Raw genomic sequence first — 20,329 nt, 5'->3', positions numbered from 1 at the left:
ATTATACTTATGTTTTTGCATGTTTTACTTAAGGTAAATATGTAAAATGAGCATAGGTATTTTTACGAGGAAGAAAACTTCATACCTATATATTTTTTGAAATTTCAAAATACAAGAAAAGGAAATTATAGAACTTGAAATTTCAGAAGAAAATTTAAACAAGTACATGAAGGAAAATGCAAGGAAGGAAATGAAAGTAAAAAAAGTGAAAATATTTAACAATATTTAGTTCGTCTCATCATCATCTTCGCTAGAGGCTAATGGAGAGATGAGTTTTTTCCTTGCAATATTCTCGATGATTTTGTTGATCTTTTTATTTATTTTTCTTTGCTCCTCAAGGATATTTTTGTTGGATCTTGATGGAGGAGTGTTTTATGGTTCCCTTCTTATTGGTTGTTGGAGAACAAATTCTCCTTGCTGAATATCATATCTCATTTTACTTATTACAGCTTATCATATCTTTATGTGTTCAAAGAGAGGTTCTTCTTCAACAAAGAGATAGTCGGTGTAGTGGAGAATTTTGGTTATGATTTTAGCATAGAGCAAAATGTTGTTCTTTCTTTTGCTAGCATGTGATGAAGGATTGAATCTGCCCAGTTTTTGGAGATTTGGTTTTCTAAGAACTAGACAACAAGGACATATGCCTTTGAGAAGGTGTTATAGTTTCCTTTTCATGGAAACAAGATTCGACTTATGGTATAGTGGATTAAGCTAACATTTGGTCGAATGACTCCAACATTGAAGGGAATATGAATGGTAGAGGTAAGAACAATGAGGAGTGTGTGAGCAAGAGTATAAAATTTAAATTCATTACCTTCAAATTCCAACAAAGTCCTCGAGAGAAAGAGGGTGATCAGATGCTTTTTGACTTTTGAGTTAATGATCAAGTTTGTGTAGGTAAGGTTTGCATATAACATCCTTACTAGATCAGGATATCTTTCGTTGGGTTTTTCAAGAACAAAATTTCTTAACCCAGCAACATTAAATGCTTTCTTGAAGGAGCAATCTTTGAAGAGATCCTCGTCTAGATAGCAAGAGCTGAATAGTTTCTATCTCAGTAGTTGAGGTTATAGTTGGTTTCTTGGGCTTGGTTTGAGAATTATTAAAAGAAGTATGAGGATGAAGGTTAAGAGGAACAAGTTATTTTTGGAGCCATTTGGAGGATGATGATTTGAGAGCAAAGAGTGTTTTTACGCAAGCATGTAGTAAGAAAATGATGGAATGAAAAGAAATGAGAATGTACATATTTTTTATCTTCTGATTAATCAATTGATCTAATCGGTTAGGAACAATAAAATTTGTGATTTTTTTGTTGCACGTGTTCGTTATAACATTTACTCCTTCATTTATCTGTTGAACAGTTGCCGATTGCCGAACGTTCAAATTTTTAATTTTTCAAGTGATTTAATCAATTATTTCAATTCATTAAATTTTTCTTTTTCAACTTCTCTTAGTTTTGTGCTTGTAGGGCTTTGTTGCCACCTTAGCACCTCCAATTATTGCTTTTAGTACCCCTATGCTTAAAACACTTGAACAAACTTAATTTTATGGATTAGAAAGAAGAGTCATTAATTAAAATAATTATTTTAATGGTTTTATTTTATTTTAATGATAATTTTCAACGTTAAATTTTATCTTTTAAATCAACAAATACTTCTTGATAAATAGTTCTCATATGGGAAGAACACCTTACGGTGTATCCTTCTCATCACATCGTTGGATGCAAGAGTCGATAAACCACCTTGAAAAATGAAAGGTAAAACACCATTATATAATTAAGGATCGAGTTCAATAGGACAACTCTCCCTCTTAGACTATCATAACTGTGATGCCAAACAACCAACCTCTTGTAAATCAGGTTGATCAAAGAATCCCAAGAAGACTCATAATGGGAATTAGCTCCCACTGAAAGATCATGATAATTAAAGTGGACATTACTCAATCTACTATGGGTAAAACCAAATGTTAACTCCAAAATATCAGTGTCCACATTAATGTCTATACGACAAGTCTTAGAAAAATTAACAAGGAGACTAGAAGGATAGATTTTATAAGTCAAGGATTCTCCATCAACGCTTCAATCTGAATAACAGTATTATCAGTGTATAGAACGTAGGAGACTAATAAATCATAATTCCCTAAAAAACATCCCAATATAGTTCTTTAATTAACCACAAGAAGAGAAAAAAAATAAGTTAGAGGGTCACCTTGCTTCAACCATATTTTAATACTAATTTATGGAGTCAGACTACCATTAAATAAAGATAGCCATATTACTTGAAAAACACATGCACACATCTAAGCACGTCACTTGGTTAGTCAAAGCCTTTTCAAAATTCAACTTAAAAATGAAACAACCTTCTCAAGATCTGTTAGTAAGGTCCACTAATTCATGAACAACAACTTTATCAATCATGAGTCTCCACCCGCACGCACGCGCGCGCACATACACACACACGCGCGCGCGCGCGCACACACACACACACACGCCCCCCCCCCCCCCCCCCCCCCCCCCCCCCCCCCCCGCGCACACACACACACACACACACACACATAAATTTGGTAAAACGAGTTATATATAACCTTAGTCAACCTAGAATTCGAAAATTTAACTACTAATTTACAAAGCAAGCTCACTAGGGATGTCAATGGGGCAGAGGCGGGGAATACATTCTCATCACAATCCCCACCCTCGAATCTATTCCCCAATTCTACTACGGGGGGATTTTATCCTCCATTCCTATGTTAATCCGGAGATCCATAAACATGATTTTTTTTATTTATTATTTTAAACCAAATTAATAGTAAAAGCTTCAAAAACTAACCAAAAGAAATTTAGAAATTGTTCCTTTATGATAAATATATTGTTTTAACAATATTTAATCTATAATATTGAGTGTCATGAGCATCAAAATTTTAAACTAAAAAAATTGAAATAATCATTTAGATCTCACTCTTTTACTAACAATACATATACATTTTAAATTTGTGTATAAGATTAATTTTATGAAATGACAAATAAACTTACATAATAACTTAAAATTATATTTGGGACCCCAAGCTGAGAATCTCCACGGAAACCCCGTTAAAAGAGGCAAATTGACATCCCTAAAGCCCAAAAAAATAGGCCAAAAATTTCCCAGTTTGATTAAATTACCACAAGTAATATATCATTATTTGTAAAAAATAATGAATTCTAAAGATTAATAATTGTTACATTTAATTAATGTAACATATGCATGCTATTAATGTAATCAATATATTTGGTAATTAGTTATCTATAAACAATTTTTATAAAATTTAATACTTACATGTTGGTTAAAATTATAATTATTATTTAGCCTCTTGTTTATTATAAAACATATAGTTAATATTATTGATTTATTCCTTTCACATAATTCCAACACAAAAACCAAATTCTCTATCCATAAAATGTTTAATAAAAAACATTCATAATTAATATAACTAACCAAGTTTTATAAAGATGATCAATATCAATTTAAAAATGATAAAAATTCGACTTTGATAACTCTGGTGTCATTTGATCCTATATATATATATATATATATATATATATATATATATATATATATATATATATATATATATATATATATATATATATATATATATATATATATATATATATATATATATATATATATATATATATATATATATATATATATATATATATATATATATATATATGATAAAAATCCGATTTTGAGATAGTATAACAATCAAAAGCCAACCAAAGAAACAATAGAACAAAAGCACTAATAAACAAGCAACACCGAGAAAAATCCAACTACGCCAAACAAAAACAAAGTCCTAAAAGATTGGTTAGAACTCACATTACTAGACTCACCATCAACAAACCATAAAATTGAAGAAATTAAAAGGAATTAAAAAAACAAAAAAGAAGGCGATTTCCGATGAAGACCTTTTCCGTTTGGGGCTTTCCGGTAGCCTCACGGTGAGTTTCTACGAGCGTTTTCTTCTGTTTCTACGGCGGATTCTGAAGGCCTCTAGAGTGGTGTCGTGAATCCTATCATCTTCGGTTTAAATTCCTGGCTTTAGGGCTCAGGGAGCTTGGTGAGAAGATTCATATCGATACTGTTTTAGGGCTTTTGGTACCACCGTGTTGTAACGCTCAGCTAGTCTGTTCTTCATCTTCGTCTATTCGGTTTTGGTTGTTTTGGTGGCCTTTCTGTGAGGAGGACCAGATTTTGGCGGATGAGCGGTAATCGATTTTCCAGGGGCAACTATGGGTGGACTACTGTTTCTGGCTGTCGTAATCAAGGGAGGGGGAACTTGAAGTGGGACACTTATCCTTTTGGGGGGCGCAACCGTAATGTTTCGACAATTGGAGCGGGACTTATTTCTTTCTACGTTTCGGAGTTCCCAGATTATACAAGTGCGAAGGATTTGTTCGAGCTGTTTGGATGTGTTGGTAAAGCTGTTGAAGTCTCGATCTCCCCAAGGAGGAACAACAGAGGGAAGCGATTCGGTTTCGCGCGTTTCGTCGACATTGAAGATGGTAGGCTGTTTGCGGTCAAACTCGATAACATTATGATTGTAGGGAGGAAGATCCATGTCAATCTCCCTAGTTTTCATAGGGGATTGGTGGACGGTTCAAGGCACAGAGGCGGAGGAGGCACGAACGGGGTTAAGGGGACGGAGGAGGGGAGGCTCAATGAGGGGTGGGAATACAGAAGAGGTGCGAAATCTTTCGCAGAGGTGGTTGGGGGTGTTTCGGGCGAACCTGAAGTGGCTGGGAAGTGTTTCTCGCCTTTGATTTACAAGTCTGAGGAGGAAGATAAAAAGAGGTTCCAGAAAGCTTTCATTGGGAGAGTTCTAATGCCAGGGTCTGCATACAACTTACAATCCTACATGGAGATGGAGGGAATTTTTGCCGTGAGAGTCACACCGTTGGGAGGAGATGTCTGCTTGTTGGAAGACAGGGAGGAGGGTTTCATCGAAGACCTAATAGCTGAAGGCGAAACATGGTGGAAAAGTTGGTTCTCAGATATAAAGAGGTGGGAGGAAGGAATGGTAGCAGAGAGCAGAGACGTTTGGCTGCGAATTTATGGTATTCCGGTTCATGCGTGGAAGTCTTCTTTCTTCGTGGCTCTAGCGGAGGTATGGGGGAGTTTCTTATGCATTGACGAGAGAACCGCAAAAGGGGATGTTTTTGATGTTGCAAGGATTCTGGTTAAGATCAGACTTGATATTCAAACCCCGGATGCTGTTCAAGCTAATATCGATGGTAAACCGTTCAACTTGGTGGTTCGAGAGGATGCTACGGGGTTGTTACGCAGTAACGTCGAGACATCGGGTACAGTGGACTCCGTATCTTCTTCGGCTGATGATGACAGAGTTTGGCAGGATCTCAATGGGGATGGAGAGGAGGATTGAGATACAGAATTTTCAAATGACACAATTCAACAGTTTTCCTCTGAGGGTAATGTGAAGGGTGATGGTGATCCTTTATGTGGATCAGGTTTGAAGGGAGTGTCGTCGGGTGGCGGTCATGGTGATGTTTTGGTGGATTGTCCTGTTAATTCTTCTGTGGTTCTGGCTGAAAGGGGATCTTCTTCGATTCTGGCCGAAACGCCACTCGCTCCTGACAGTGTTGCCGTGGGGAACCATTCTGTCTTGGGAAGCTTTGACGAGGCTGTGTCTCGTTATCGGGACGGAATTTCCGTTAATTTGAAAACGATAAATTCTACAGGGCGTGAGCTTGTCATGGTCCCTGCCTCACCTCGTGCTGTTGTAAAATGTTCCAGTGTTAAGTCTCAAGCGGTGTTGGATGAGAGACGGAGAACAAGGCTAGTTCGAAGAAAATCTTTAAACGAGCTGTGTGTTTTCTGTAAAGGAGGGAGGAAGAAACCGTGTAGTAAGGGTGGGAAGGCAGCAAAGCGGCAAGGCAGTGGAATTAATTCTCTGAGTCAGCGTTGTGTGCACAGTGGGGGTCCGGATGATTCTGTTGCGATTATCAATATAGCAGGGGTGGGCAGGGCTGAAGGCTCACACAGTGGGGGCTTAAAATCTTATGGAAATCACTCAGAAGAGTCCGACATTATTCGTAATAATCGTCGACAATGGAAGTTTCTGGAAAAGAGATATGGAGGGGACTTGTGGGATGCTATGGAGGTATTGGGGGTGGTAGATATGGATGGATGTGGGAAGAAAATGGTATTGAGAGGTGACTGTACTGTTGGAAGTAGTGAGAATGGGGAAGGACGTTAGGAGTATTCTAAAGGTGAACCATGATTATTGGGACCTTAAACATAAGAGGGGGTGTTAATTCTCTTAAAAGGAAGAGAATTTGTTCTATTATTAAAAATTCTAAGGCGAATATGTTTATGATTCAAGAAACAAAAATTACTAATATGGGGGATAGCTTGGCGAAGAGCTTTTGGTACAATCCGGAGGTTGGATTTTCTTTCTCTAATTCTTTGGGGAGGTCGGGAGGTTTGATCACCCTTTGGAATAGTAATAAGGTGGTGGTGGTGGGAAGTTTTAAGGGAGATGGGTATTTGGGCAATATAGTGGAGTGGAAGAATAAGATTTTTTACATTGTTAATATTTATTCTTCTTGTTTGTTGAGCAAGAAAAAGGAGATGTGGAAGGAGCTTTTAGATTTGAAAGAAGCATTCAAAGATGGCGAATGGATAATGGGAGGAGATTTTAACGCTACAAAAAACTCTAGAGAAAGGAAGGGGAGAACGGCGGCAACAAATCATTACGAAGAGGAGCTATTTTCGGATTTCATTGATAAAAGCCTTTTAGTGGATGTTCCATGTAAAGGTAAAAAATTTACTTGGTTTAGTGGTGACGGCAAATCTATGAGTCGCTTAGACCGTTTTCTTATTTCTAGTAACATTGTTGTGGATTGGGGTGTGGTTGGTCAAGTCATAGGTGATAGAGACATATCGGACCATTGCCCGGTTTGGTTAGTGATGGATGGTTTGGATTGGGGACCGAAGCCTTTTAGATTCAATAATGAGTGGTTTTCATCTAATTTGTTCCTTCCTTTTGTGGAGAAAGAATGGAAAAGCATGAAGGTGGAAGGTAGAGGAGATTTTATTTTAAAGGAAAAGCTCCGCTTATTAAAAGACAAACTTAGAAGATGGAACAAAGAGGTTTTTGGGAAGATAGAGTTGGAAATGGAAGATGGAATCCGGGATTTGAATATTGCCGATGAAAGGTTAGTTTCCGATAACGATGCTTCTTTTGATGATAATTTTGCTTTAAGGAATGAATCTTGTGCAAAGTTTTGGAGGAATTTGAAGATAAAAGAAAATATGCTACTTCAAAAATCTAGAGTTAAGTGGATTAAGGAGGGAGATTCAAATAGCGGCTTTTTCCATAAGGTGATGAAACAAAGGAGAAGGATAAATCATTTAGGTCCTCTTATCAGTCCGGAGGGTTTGGTGGATTCGGTTGAAGATGTAAAAGAGGCGGTGTTCAATTTTTTCGAGAACAAATTCCTAGAAACCGAAGTGAGTCGACCGGTGTTGGATGGTATTCCCTTTATTTCTATCAATTCTTTGGAAGCGGCGGATATTGAGAAGCCTTTCTTAGAAGCCGAAATTAAGGAGGCGGTGTGGGAGTGTGGGGGAGACAAGAGTCCGGGTCCGGATGGTTATTCTTTTCTTTTCATAAAGAATTGTTGGTCTTTTATTAAAGAGGACTTTTTTTGTTATTTCAAGTACTTTTTTGATGGGAACTCAATATCGAAAGCGGTCACCTCTTCTTTTTTGACTTTGATTCCTAAGAAATCCAATCTGATAGCTTTGGGTGATTATCGACCCATTTGTTTGGTAGGTTGCATGTATAAAGTGGTTTCAAAGCTTTTGGCGGGGAGATTGAAAAAGGTGTTGTCTTCGATTATTTCTAAGTGTCAAAGCGCTTTTGTTCCCGGTAGGCAATTGTTGGACGGTGTCTTGGTGGCGAATGAGGTGGTCAACTATGCAAGAAAGGAAGGTAATAATTGCATTCTTTTTAAAGTTGACTTTGAGAAAGCATACGACAAAGTTAGTTGGAATTTTTTGAGATACATGATGAAAAGGGTGGGCTTTGGTCAAAGGTGGTTGAAGTGGATGGAGCTATTGGTGTTCAATAGCAATATGTCGATTCTTGTTAATAGGAGTCCAACCAAGGAGTTTGTGGTTTCTAGGGGTTTGAGACAAGGCGATCCTCTCTCTCCTTTTCTTTTTGTTTTGGTTGCCGAAGGATTATCGACTTTGGTGAAAAGTTCTATTGAGATGGGGGATTATGCAAGATTTGACATTAAGAGATCGTGTGGGGTGGATATTCTTCAATTTGCGGATGATACACTCCTAGTGGGGGAAGGTAGTTGGAAGCAAATTAGGGCTATTAAGGTGGTTCTTCGTGCTTTTGAGGTGGTATCGGGTCTCGGAATTAACTACCAAAAAAGCAAGCTTATTGGGATTAATTCTAATTCTCATTTCTTGGAAGCGGCATCCCATGTTCTTTCTTGCAAAGTGGAAGAGAGCAATTTTTACTTCCTCGGTATTCCTATCCGCTTTAATCCAAGGAAGGAAAATACGTGGAACCCGCTCGTGTTGAAGTTGAAGAATCGCTTGGAAGGGTGGACGAACCGGTTCCTTAATTTGGGAGGTAGAATCACTCTTCTTAAATCCGTTCTTAGTTCTTTATCTATTTTCACTATGTCCTTCTACAAAGTCCCTCCGAAAGTGATAAAAAACCTTACCACCATTCAAAGTAATTTTCTATGGGGGGGGGGGGGGGTGGAGAATAAAAGGAAGATTCATTGGGTGAAATAGAGGGATGTTAATCTTTCTTTTGATAAGGGAGGCTTGGGAGTTAAAAATATTGCTTTGTTTAATTTGGCTCTTCTTTTCAAGTGGAGATGGAAGATTCTTCAAGGTACCGATTCTCTTTGGTTCTCTATTTTGAAAGCTCGTTATGGTGACCTTTCTTACAAGATGTTGAGTGGGGATAAGGGGTCGTCTCCTACATCGAGTTGTTCTTTTTGGTGGAGGGATCTTGTTAATATTTCCCATGGCCGGTATTATGATCCGATTGTGGAATGTAGTAGTTTCTCCATTAACAATGGTTTTAATACTCCGTTTTGGTTTGCTAAGTGGTGGGGAGGAGCTCCTTTGAAAGTCCTTTTTCCGGTCCTTTTCGAAGCATCTAAATTAAAAATTGCTTCCGTGGTGGCGATGGGTGGATGGAGTAGTGACGGTTGGAAATGGGGAGATTTCGGTTTAGAGGTGGATACTTATGAAGGGGAGGTGGCAGTTTTGAGGAGTTTCTTGGACGGTGCGGAAGGTCGAAATGAGGGGAGAGATGAAGTGGAGTGGTGTAACAATGAGGACCTTGAGTTTTTGGTAGCTTCTTGTTATTCTTATCTCATGAAGAGTTTAACTCCTTTTGGTCCTCCTATTAAATGCTTCGAAGCTTTTGGGGTTTTATGGAAGTTGGAGGTGCCGTTCAAAATCAAGGCGTTCGGTTGGAGATTATTACACAATAGGCTTCCTACAAAGGATTTATTGTTGATTAGAGGTATCTCTCTCCCCTTAGATAATTTATTTTGTTCTTTTTGTGGTGTGGATGTAGAAAAGGCTAGGCATACTTTTTTTGTTTGTTGGGTGGTAAAAAGGATTTGGAATGACATAGCTTTATGGGTTGGTATAGGAGATAGGAAGGAGGATGAATGCTTACCTAGTTTTATGGAGTGGCATTCGTTCTTTAAATTCAAGAAAGTTAAGAGGTGTAAATTGGGGATGGTATGGTTAGCGGTTACTTGGTGCCTTTGGGTAGCTAGAAATGGCTTGTGCTTCCGGAATGATGGTTGGAGCGTAAATAATATTGTTTGGAATATAAAGCTTACGGTGTGGCGATGGTCTTTTTGCGGGAATATTACTAATTCCAATTACAATTTCTACGATTTTTGTAAGGATCCTTTGGGTTTCCTTTCGTAAATGTAATTGGCTTGTAATCTTCTTTTTGTCGGGTTTTCCCGTTGATCATTGTATTCGGGTTGAGAACCCCTAGTTCTCTATATATATAATCCCTTGCTTATGAAAAAAAAAACCATCAACAAACCATAAACATTATGACTAGACTAGAACCTCTGAAGCCTCCGAAATAGACCATACCTATTGAAGTGCTACTGGTTAAGACACCGTATAGGATTATGAAGGCAAACATAAAAGGAGTTCACAGATAACCGACTATAAAACCAATGATCCTAGCCAAAAAAAAAAAAAACTCTTTCCTTTCAATTCTTTCATGTTTGATATTTTAAAGTGTTTCTCATCACGCACTAACCAAATAAATTAATTGAGAACATACAAAATCATGGAGACTTAACCCCTAAAATGTGAAAATTTTAAAGAAAATCTTAAAATCCTTAGAAAGAGCAACCTAACCCACCCAAAAATTCTCATATTAGAGGATAAAAAATATGTAACAAATAAGTGGGAGCCAGATTCAATCGAAATTCCCTTGAGGATACACTGATCCACAATGACCCTCCTCTTCAACATGTTTTCTCAAGAGAAAAACGTATCCATATTAAGACTTGATAAAGTGATAAAATAAAACCGAACATCCATTTTAATTAAAAATTATTAAATTCACTTTTTTTTAGTACAATATAATAAAAATCACTTGTTCTTTCCCAATATTACACATACAAATTTTGAAGAGAGACTTACTCTTTCATTACTAAGACTAAATTAAGATCTACCTTCAACTTGTTCAGCTGGATTTTGACATGTGCTTTCGATAGTTAAACCCTTGATCTTGAATATTTTGTCTTTGAAATGAATAATCTTGAATATTAAGCCCGTCACTGATTCTTTAATTCGAAGCACCGACTTTTTAATCGAGTGACGAGCAAGTATTGTTGGTATAGATCCCCATATGAAGAACACCAGCCACAAAAGTTGCCGCGGCAACAATATGAAAAGAAGGGAAGCTGTAGAAAGCAATCCAAAGAGGAGAAGGGCAAAGCTAAGAATCCGATCACCGTGTCCCTCGCATGTCTTCGTGTAGATCTTGATTCCGATTAACAAGCAATAGATGCATATGGATGTCAAGAATGTTTGCATATAAACTGTGTGAGCTTCAAGGAGTGATTCTTTCTTGTTTTGATACTCAACTTGCATCACACCAATGAGAATTGTATCAAGAAATACAAAGATGGCATGGCATGGGATTGAAGGGATGAAGTGATCATCTTGATCCTTCAAAGTAGTTGGTAATCTACAAAGTCCAATAAGTTCATATATAAAACAATCTCTTAAAATAAGCTAGGGTTTTTGCTCATTTTTATAACCAATTAATAATAATAAATAAAAATATATGCTAGTTGTTAGAAATTTGAACCAATTAATATTTAAAAAGAGAGAGTAGTATAATAAAAGAATTTTAAAATATATTAGAATCAAAGCATGCATAGCACTACTGTTTAATTAATACCGACCATTCAAAAAAAAAACTATATACTATAATCTGATAATAACCCAGTCTTTTTTTAATTATTTTGGTACTGTGAAGATTCATATAAAATAGGGTTTCGATGTAAAGCACGAAATAATAAAATAAAGAATAAAAAAACTACTGGTAATTGGAAGGTATACCTTTCTTGATTATAATATTTCAGACGGGATAAGCTGTTCACTAACTTCAACTTCTTTTGGTTTACTCTCAATATTGCCACTTTAAGTCTTCTTTTTTTAGTTCTGCATATTGTATCGCCAACTTCTTCCTTATTCAATTCATCGATACTATCGTTACGCGCATCCATGTCATTCAACCCTGAAGAATAATAATATATAATATAGCGAGATAGAGAATCTATATATATATATATATATAGAAATGTTTCTTCTATGGTTGTTCAATACTTACCGTCTACTTTCTTGAAGATATGAGCTTCTAATACAGTGGAGCGGGATGTAATTGTTTCACATAAATTAACACAAGTCATAAAAATGTAATTGTTTTATAAAATTGTTTTTATTAATTTATTAATCATTATTAAATATTATTATTATATTGTTTTTATATATGTTTAGTACAGTTTCTTTAAGATCTTTCTTTTTCTTTTTCTCTTTGAAGATTATTTTTTGAGTTTGAAAATATAACTTTCCTTGATGTTAATTGGCGGTGTCTTCAAATGAGAGTGTCTCTTATATATAGTCCCATGGAAAAGATGACCGTTAAGAGAGGACAAGACGTAGCTTTCCTTGATGCAACAGATCTAAAAAGTCGTGGGGAACAAAGAGCACACACAGGTATCGTATAATACGTCATACAATAGTGGAAAAGGTGATGTACTGTTGTACCATATTGCTTTTATTGCAAGTTTCTGATCATTCTTCTTTTGATATTTATTTCTTATCTGAAGTGGAGAGAGTAGTGAAGAGATCATGTAACGTAGATGTTCCAAGAGAAAATATTCTTTAGAGCCAGAAAGAAGCCTTTAGAGCTGTAAGCTGCAACCTATCTGAACGACGCATTCTGATATCTGATCTGGAAGCAAGAAGCATATTGATTTGAATTCTGATCTTGAATAATAGCTTAGCTTCAGAACATTTGTAAATCCTTTTTCTAATGAGTCATTCAACATTCTTCAGAACTGAGATGAATGGTTCTTCTAATGTGTGATGACGCTGATCCTGGTGATTATATTTTTTGGACAACAATCCTAATCAACCAAAATAGTGAATCTGCACACTTAAGAAACTATTAGAGTACAAAATTATTACATAACAAATATATGTATTGTTATCACCAAAACTTAAAAAATGAATGCAGAACCAAATCTTGTTTTAACAAGAAGTCCTCGGTTCGACTCCTCCCCTTGCCGCTCGCAAGTTCGGAGCGACAAAGATGTCCCCCACGATCCTTTGTCGTGAACGATCATGGAGACTCCCCCCTCGGGATGGAAAAACTGATGCATCTGGCGACATACTATGGCATGACAAACGTTTGAAGTATACTGCATTAAATGCATGGTTCCTTATGAAACTAAAACAATCCTCATTCATGCGTCTCATTGTAACCAGGGGGTGATCGATATTCGAGGTTGTAATATCAAGCCCCCGCCTACTTATGCCACTGTACGGGCTTGGGGGCAATTGTTTTGGGGCAACTAGAAAGACCCTGGATGCTTAAGCCAACCATATCGACATCGGCCTGCAATATGAGAAAGGTTCCACTCCTTTTAAAATCGTCCTAATTAGCAAATTTGACTACCTTTATGATTCCAAGAGATCTCAACCGTAAAGCACATTCAACGACTATCCACAAAGAACACCGAGCAAATAGATAGTTTGTTATTGTTCTCTCTTTCACACACACACACACACAATATATATATATATATATATATATATATATATATATATATATATATATATATATATATATATATATATATAATAAAAGAAATTCTTACTCCAAGAGTAAGTCATTATAACTTACTCCACATCTCCACCATTATGATATTTAATAATGATCAATAATTAATAAAAACAATTTTATAAAACAATTACATTTTTATGACTTGTGTTAATTTATGTGAAACAATTTTACATTAAGGCCCATCGAAGAGTTTTTGTGGAACTATGTGCTTGCAAGTGATCAAAGCTAAGAAAGACATTACTAGCTCTGTCAACATCATGGTTTTGATGATGACAACTCATGAAGATGTAAAATTACTTTGATGACAACAATACATAAAGACAAGCAAGTGCTAAAACTGTTTCAAGTAGTCAAAGATGCATAAGATAGTTGAGCAAGCTCTTCCTTCAAATAAAGCCAAAGATTTAGGGTTCAATGATCACTATGATATCTTATGATGATGGTTTCTGACTAGGAGATATCTCAAGCCTCATCTCCAAGAAGAATCAAGTTAAGAGCTTATGTCATTGGTCTATCCGACAAAGGACTTGAAGCTTCAACGTGTGAAAGAGAGGAAGTGTGAAAGCTCGCCTGATCCTGTCTGAGTGATCGGTATTTTGCAAAAACACAAGGGCATTTTTGTAAAGCAATATAAACAAATCACACACTCATTAAAACTCTTTTTGAGTCCTTATTGCTCTCTAAAAGGTGTCACATGCAAGTATACATGTATATTTTAAAGTAGCAAGTAGTAACAAGTAAGGATATCGTACCCACGAGGAGTGAATGTTACTTAGATTAATTTTGTAAGAAATTATCTTTTAAATTTAAGCATGAGCTGGGGTAAAAATAATATATGAGTGTTGTAAATTCAGTTTTCTTCTTAAACAAGATCTTAACATTATAAAGTGAGAGTTGAGAATATATCAAATGAGTGTATGTTGAGCTATGATCCATTAATGTTTTTGAAGTAACTATGTTTTCATGATGAGCAGTGTTGTTCCAAGAAAAGTCAGAGGGTGATCTATGTGTGTATTTCTACAACATCAAAAGCATGTGTATCAAGACAAGGGAACAAATCTCTAAGTCACACTTATAACCCTAAAACACGTCTAGTATATTATCAAAATCCTTTATAGTTGTAGTTCCTTATCTCTAAGTGAACTAATTAAGTGAATAAATCTATCCTACTCTTTGTAACTATTTTCATCATGAAATCCACTTGCTGATGGATCTCTTGCAACAACAAGCTTTTATCCTTTTCTAAGTTGAATATTCAAATATTCAAATTTTTTAAAAGAGTAAACACATAATGAAACAAGGCACTTAACATATAAACAACATAATATTTACTTCTCATTGCTCAACAAACAAAAGGTTTAGCTCATAATAATCTGATTACAAGCTACATACACGGTTCTTAAAGGAAACATTCTTAAGCAAATGATGAAAAAGAAATATAAACCTAAAAGTAACGTAAAGCCTCTTTGAGATGGATAGTCATCAAGAGATGACTTCAGTCTTGCTAGGGCTCAGCAGCTGGTAGTGGGAATGGTGAGAAGAATAAGCTATCTTTCTCTCCACTAAACTTCACCCATTTCTCTTATGTATTTCTCTTCAAGATGCTGAACTACCTCTTTTTTTTAATCTTCAACATGGTCTATTTATAAGCCTCCATCAGTTCCTTAGTATTGTCTTGGATCATAGGCCAAAATGAGGAATTCACATCAAGCCAATTACATGATTCAACATTTTCACATCATTCCGTCTACTTTGCATACAAGAAACCAGGTACAGGGGACAATTGTGGGGGACAAGGTGTACTATATACCCTCTTTTGTCTTCTAGTGCCTCTTGATCTTATCCACTTGATTCAGAGGATTTTTCTTCAAAGCAACATAAGCTATTTCAACCTAGCCGACTCCTCCATTTCCTTCCTTAGTTGAGTTCAACTTCTACTTTCAGCTTTCACTCCCATGTGCTGTCCACTACAGTTTTTCCTCAGCTCAACAGAACTAACCTTGAATCAAGCAAATAACACATCAAAACAAAAAAAAAGGAGCACCTATTGTGCTTCCAGAAAATTTCTATAAAAACAGCTAAAATGAAATAAAGCAACTATCAAATAGAAAATTAACTACAAACAAAGAAATATTAGGGTATATAATAACTCACAAAATATGGGTTATTAGTCCTCCATTTTTCAAAGAAAATCACCTAAAATTGTTTTAGAGCATAGCTAGATGAATTTGGAATTGTTAGATTAATTAGGAAATTTTTCTATCTATCTAATTGATTAGACTAAGTACCTAATCAATTAGATAAGGGTTATATAAGTTTCTAATCGATTGTGAGAGTGTCTTAATGAATGGAAACCTTTGTCTATCAAAACCTTCCATATTGGTCGCAAACCATCGACTATTTATGTCATCTAATCAATTAGGTTAAAACCTAATTGATTAGGTAATTAAATTTTCCCATGGATCATTTACTTTTGTAAACCATCCTTTGGCCTATAAATATAGTTCTTCCTTTTCATTTGTTCACATCCAAAAACGTGAGATATCTCACCTTACTCTCTCCCTCTCTCTAGAAAGGATAATATTGTAAATTCACCAAGAGTTATTTTTCCTCTTGAGTGAATCTTTCTTTCTTAGGAAGTGTTTGTTTGGGTTTGAATCTTGGTTGGGGGATAAGTGTTAAGTGTCCGTTTGGCACGTGAGTTCAGCCACTTAAGGAAAAGTTCTCCTTCTAGGATTTTGAAGAGAACTAGTGAAAAATATTCTTATTGGTTCTTGAGCTTAGTTTGGCGTAAAAATTCAGTTGGTTCAATATCATCCAGGTGTAAAATATCTGTTTGTTACATGGTCAGTGTAGCAACCTGCCCTAAAAATTAAAGTTTAGAGTCGCCACCTATTCAACCAAGGCGAATAGGAAACCTACGCAGTTAAGAGATTAGGGTAAGATACTACATTCAGGTCGAGGGAAGGTGTTAGGCACCCTCAACCCTTTCCTAAGGTGGGCATTATAAAGCTAAGGTTTATGGCTAAGATAAAGAAAGATGACAGGCAGTTAACAGGGTTAAGGAAAATAATTAACATAATTAAAGGTTTGCAATTCAAAGAAATAAAATCGGGATAAAATGAGATTTATTGGGGAGGGGACTCGCCTTGTTGCCAAGTGCCTACGTATCTCCTTCGGAAGAATCAGAGTCAGCGTAGTTCGGGGGAGGGTTGTACGCCCTTTGAGTTTGAAATTTGATTTGATATGGTTTTGGAGGCCTTTGATTAGCCTATCGTAGTTTTGAATGAGGATAAAAATCCGTAGTTTGATATTGAGGTTTTGAAAGGTTTGAAAAGTGTTTTGAGGTTTGGGCGTACAACCCTGATTTATTTTACACTATTAACCGCAACGATCAATAGTTTCGATCGCCATAGTTAACAGATTTGAAATTGTATCGTTACCAATTTTAATCAATTGATCTGATTATTACTAATAACGAATTAGGATATTTTTTATAATTTTTAATAATTAGTTTGTATCGTTACCCCTCGTAATCGATTGATTCGATTAAAAAGAATAACGAATTAGAATAAGAAAAAGAGACAGATTAATCATCGCGACTAATAAGATAGTCGAAACCATTTAATCAAATATAAATTAATTGCATTTTAATTAAATAGCATTTTAATTAAAATTATTGTTGACCATAGCGATTAATCGATTTAATCGGCACGAACAACAAATTAAAATCTTTAATATAACTATTATATAATTATTTTATTAAAAATAATTATTTAATAATCAATATATTAAAAAGATATTTCAATCAAAATAAATAAATAATTAAAATTATTTGAATTTGTTTAAGGTTATAATCCTGTGTGGTGATTATGAGGGTACATGGCATAGGCCATCAGATTAGGGACGTTAGATTAGGCTGAGTGGAGAATGAAGGGCTGGATCATGAGGGCTCATGGTGGATTTCATGGCAAGGTGCGCACTGGATCCGTGAATAAAATCTTGAAAAAATATATGAAAGGGCTGGGTATCGAACCCAGGCCCTTGGGGATACACATCAGACACACAAGCCAACGCAACCAAGAGCGCTTTGTGTTATTTGGTTAACCTGTATTGAATGAATATAATAACTAACAAATATATATAGAACGCGCGCGAGAATTCAAACCGACCAGTGATGGATTGCCACGCAGTCGTCTTCCCCATAATCACCTGCAAATAAACTCCACAATTCTAAAATCCACATACCTGCATAGAAATCTTTCGCGACCACATGAATCTATTCGTCCAAGATCCCTAAACGTAACTATACCCTCAATTGCCCTTAATTTCATCCTAAGCAAGAAACCCCAAATTAAAACCTATAAACCCTAACTCAGTTAACAATGGTGGACCCTATCAAGAATGCCCAGAAACCAAATTAAAGATCCAGAAACCTTCGTAGCGTTGAAACAAAGCATGACACACAATTAAATTCACCTAAAGATGCATGAATTAGGCTAATCGGTTCAAAGTTTTAAATGACATACCTTGGCTCGGGGGAGATTAATCTGGGGGTGTTGTTGCTATGCAAGTGTTCACTCACGTTCAGAATACCTCCAAGAAGCTTTTACAACCTTTGAATCCCCTTGAAACCCCTTAATTCTTTGAAACCGAATTCAAGCTTTTTTGGAGAATTTTGCGTTCTTGGATATGTCTTTCTACACCGAATGTTCCACCCCTAATCTATTGCCCTGTGTTGTATACTTATAGGAGAACAAGATTAGGTAAAAAAATAGAGCCCAAAGTTCTTGAATCCAATATTGCCATGTTTGAGAAAATTCACTTTATTCTTGAATGAAATCTTGCTATTTTTGGGAAAATATTGTATCAATTTCTTTCCAATTAATTTGTCACGAAATTGCATTATATTTAGCCATTAATGTTGATTGGAAATAGTCAATATGGATCTTTTTCACATAATACTTGATTTTCTTCAATTATATCATTTTATATCATTTTTAAATGAAATAAAAAATCATATAAAATAAAATAAAAAGTGAAATTCGTGGCTTATGGTTTGGATAGCTTGTGGATCAAGTTTGAGTCATAAAATATAGGCCCACTTGTAAGAAATTCAATTTGGACCTCCTTTATTTCACATTTGGTCTTCTAAAATTACCCAACTTTGACCAAGCATATCTCACTCAATTTTTAAGCTATGAGGGAGTTCTAAGACCTTTTGGAAACCTCAAGAGGTCCTCTATAACCCACTTTGGAACATATTTTTCATTTGGAGCTTTTATCTTGATCATATCCCCTTTGACAAAAAAACTGCTTTTGAAGAATGCCTGAAAATGACCTGTAATCTTTTTCATTATACCTCACAAATGAAGCATTTCTGGCCCTGGCTTGTGAGAGACAAAGTTGTAGAGGATCCAATTTCCTTCAAAATAGGCTTTGAGTAGGGAATTTTTGATGTTCCATGTGAAAGTTATGCCCAGTCAAAGTTGGGTTGACTTTCTCCTAAGAAACCCTAATTTGAACCTTTTTGTATTTGTTCATCTCTGAGTTTCTATTAATGGAATCGTGATCAATCTTTGATCAAATGATGGTTATACTCTTATTCACTTCATGTTGACCCAAAATTGAGAGTTTTTGACTGTGCTTTGATTATGGTTGACCTTTAGGTCAAACCAGTTGACTGTGGGTTACCTGGACCATTGAGGGAGCGAAGCTTTGGATTTGAATCTTGAACTTTGAATCATTGTGAATGGAATATGGAAGGCAAATTTTGGGGTATGACAGCTGCCCCTGTTCAATCTTCTTGAACCTGAAGAGGTAGAAGATGATTGGACACTGAAATGCCCTGAAATTTGCTTGCGTAGGGAAGGAGTTCTGTGGGAGATGGGCTTATAGATGCCACCTATTTGCCTGGAAGGGTACTTGTCTAAAGCATATGCTTTTCAGACCTGGATCATTTGATTGTATCTGAGGAGAGTGGAAGTAATGTCTTATATAAGACCACCTTAAGAGGTTCCTGAATAGGGTACATCAAAGGATGATGCGAAGAAGCTTAGGCTTTGAACAATGCTTAGGAAGAATGTCTTGGAGAAAGACTAACTGAGGAGTTCTTTAAAAGAACTAAGTGTGTCTTAGAAAAGATTGGATAAACATTTTAAGAAGGCTACCTAGAAAGGCATGATATATCTCAAACAAGATTCACCTAGAAAGGCGTCTAAAAAGATATGAAACCTGGAGAGGTTTTTTTTTTTTGAAAGGATATGGAATGTCTTAAAAAGGACTACCTACACAGGTTAGGATACGTCTTACACAAGACTAACCTAGAAATGTTTTTTTTTTGGAAAGGATGTGATACGTCTTACACAAGACTCACCTGGAAAGGCTCTTAGATAGGATATGGGATACCTTAAACAAGACTTACCTAGAAAGGTTCCTAGACAGGATACGATACGTTTTAAACAAAACTACCTAGAAAGGTTCCTATAAAGGGCACGATATGTTTTAAACAAAACTACCTAGAAAGATTCCTATAAAGGCTACGAAACGTTTTAAACAAAACTACCTAGAAAGATTCCTATAAAGGCTATGAAACATTTTAAACAAAACTACCTAGAAAGGTTCCTATAAAGGCTATGAAACGTTTTAAACAAAACTACCTAGAAAGGTTCCTATAAAGGACATGAGACATTTTAAACAAAACTACTTGGAAAGATTCCTATAAAGGCTATGAAACGTTTTAAACAAAACTACCTAGAAAGGTTCCTATAAAGGACATGAGACATTTTAAACAAAACTACCTGGAAAGGTTCCTATAAAGGCTATGAGACATTTTAAACAAAACTACCTAGAAAGGTTAGGATATGTCTTAAACAAGACTGCTTGGGAAGGT

The 20,329-nt window shown here is 35.8% G+C and overlaps 1 protein-coding gene across 1 annotated transcript; it reads left to right on the top strand.

Annotated features, from left to right (window-relative positions):
* Positions 1–4,239: 4,239 nt before the first annotated feature.
* On the top strand, positions 4,240–6,255 carry LOC131604483 (uncharacterized). The gene is made up of 2 exons (XM_058876919.1): positions 4,240–5,355; positions 5,455–6,255. Exons 1-2 carry the CDS (start codon positions 4,240–4,242, stop codon positions 6,253–6,255), a joined length of 1,917 nt encoding a protein of 638 aa, XP_058732902.1.
* The last annotated feature ends 14,074 nt before the right edge of the window (positions 6,256–20,329 follow it).

The sequence above is a fragment of the Vicia villosa genome, linkage group LG5 (genome assembly GCF_029867415.1).
Source record: "Vicia villosa cultivar HV-30 ecotype Madison, WI linkage group LG5, Vvil1.0, whole genome shotgun sequence".
Lineage (NCBI taxonomy): Eukaryota > Viridiplantae > Streptophyta > Magnoliopsida > Fabales > Fabaceae > Vicia > Vicia villosa.
The sequence above is the reverse complement of the archived record's forward strand: the minus strand, read 5'-3'. Positions and strand labels throughout refer to the sequence as shown.

Excerpts from the sequence above, each read along its gene's own strand:
- LOC131604483 (XM_058876919.1), top strand. The coding sequence starts at position 4,240 with ATGAGCGGTAATCGATTTTCCAGGGGCAACTATGGGTGGACTACTGTT. Across the intron at positions 5,356-5,454 it reads CATCGGGTACAGTGGACTCC|TTTTCCTCTGAGGGTAATGT; the intron begins GTATCTTCTTCG and ends ACAATTCAACAG.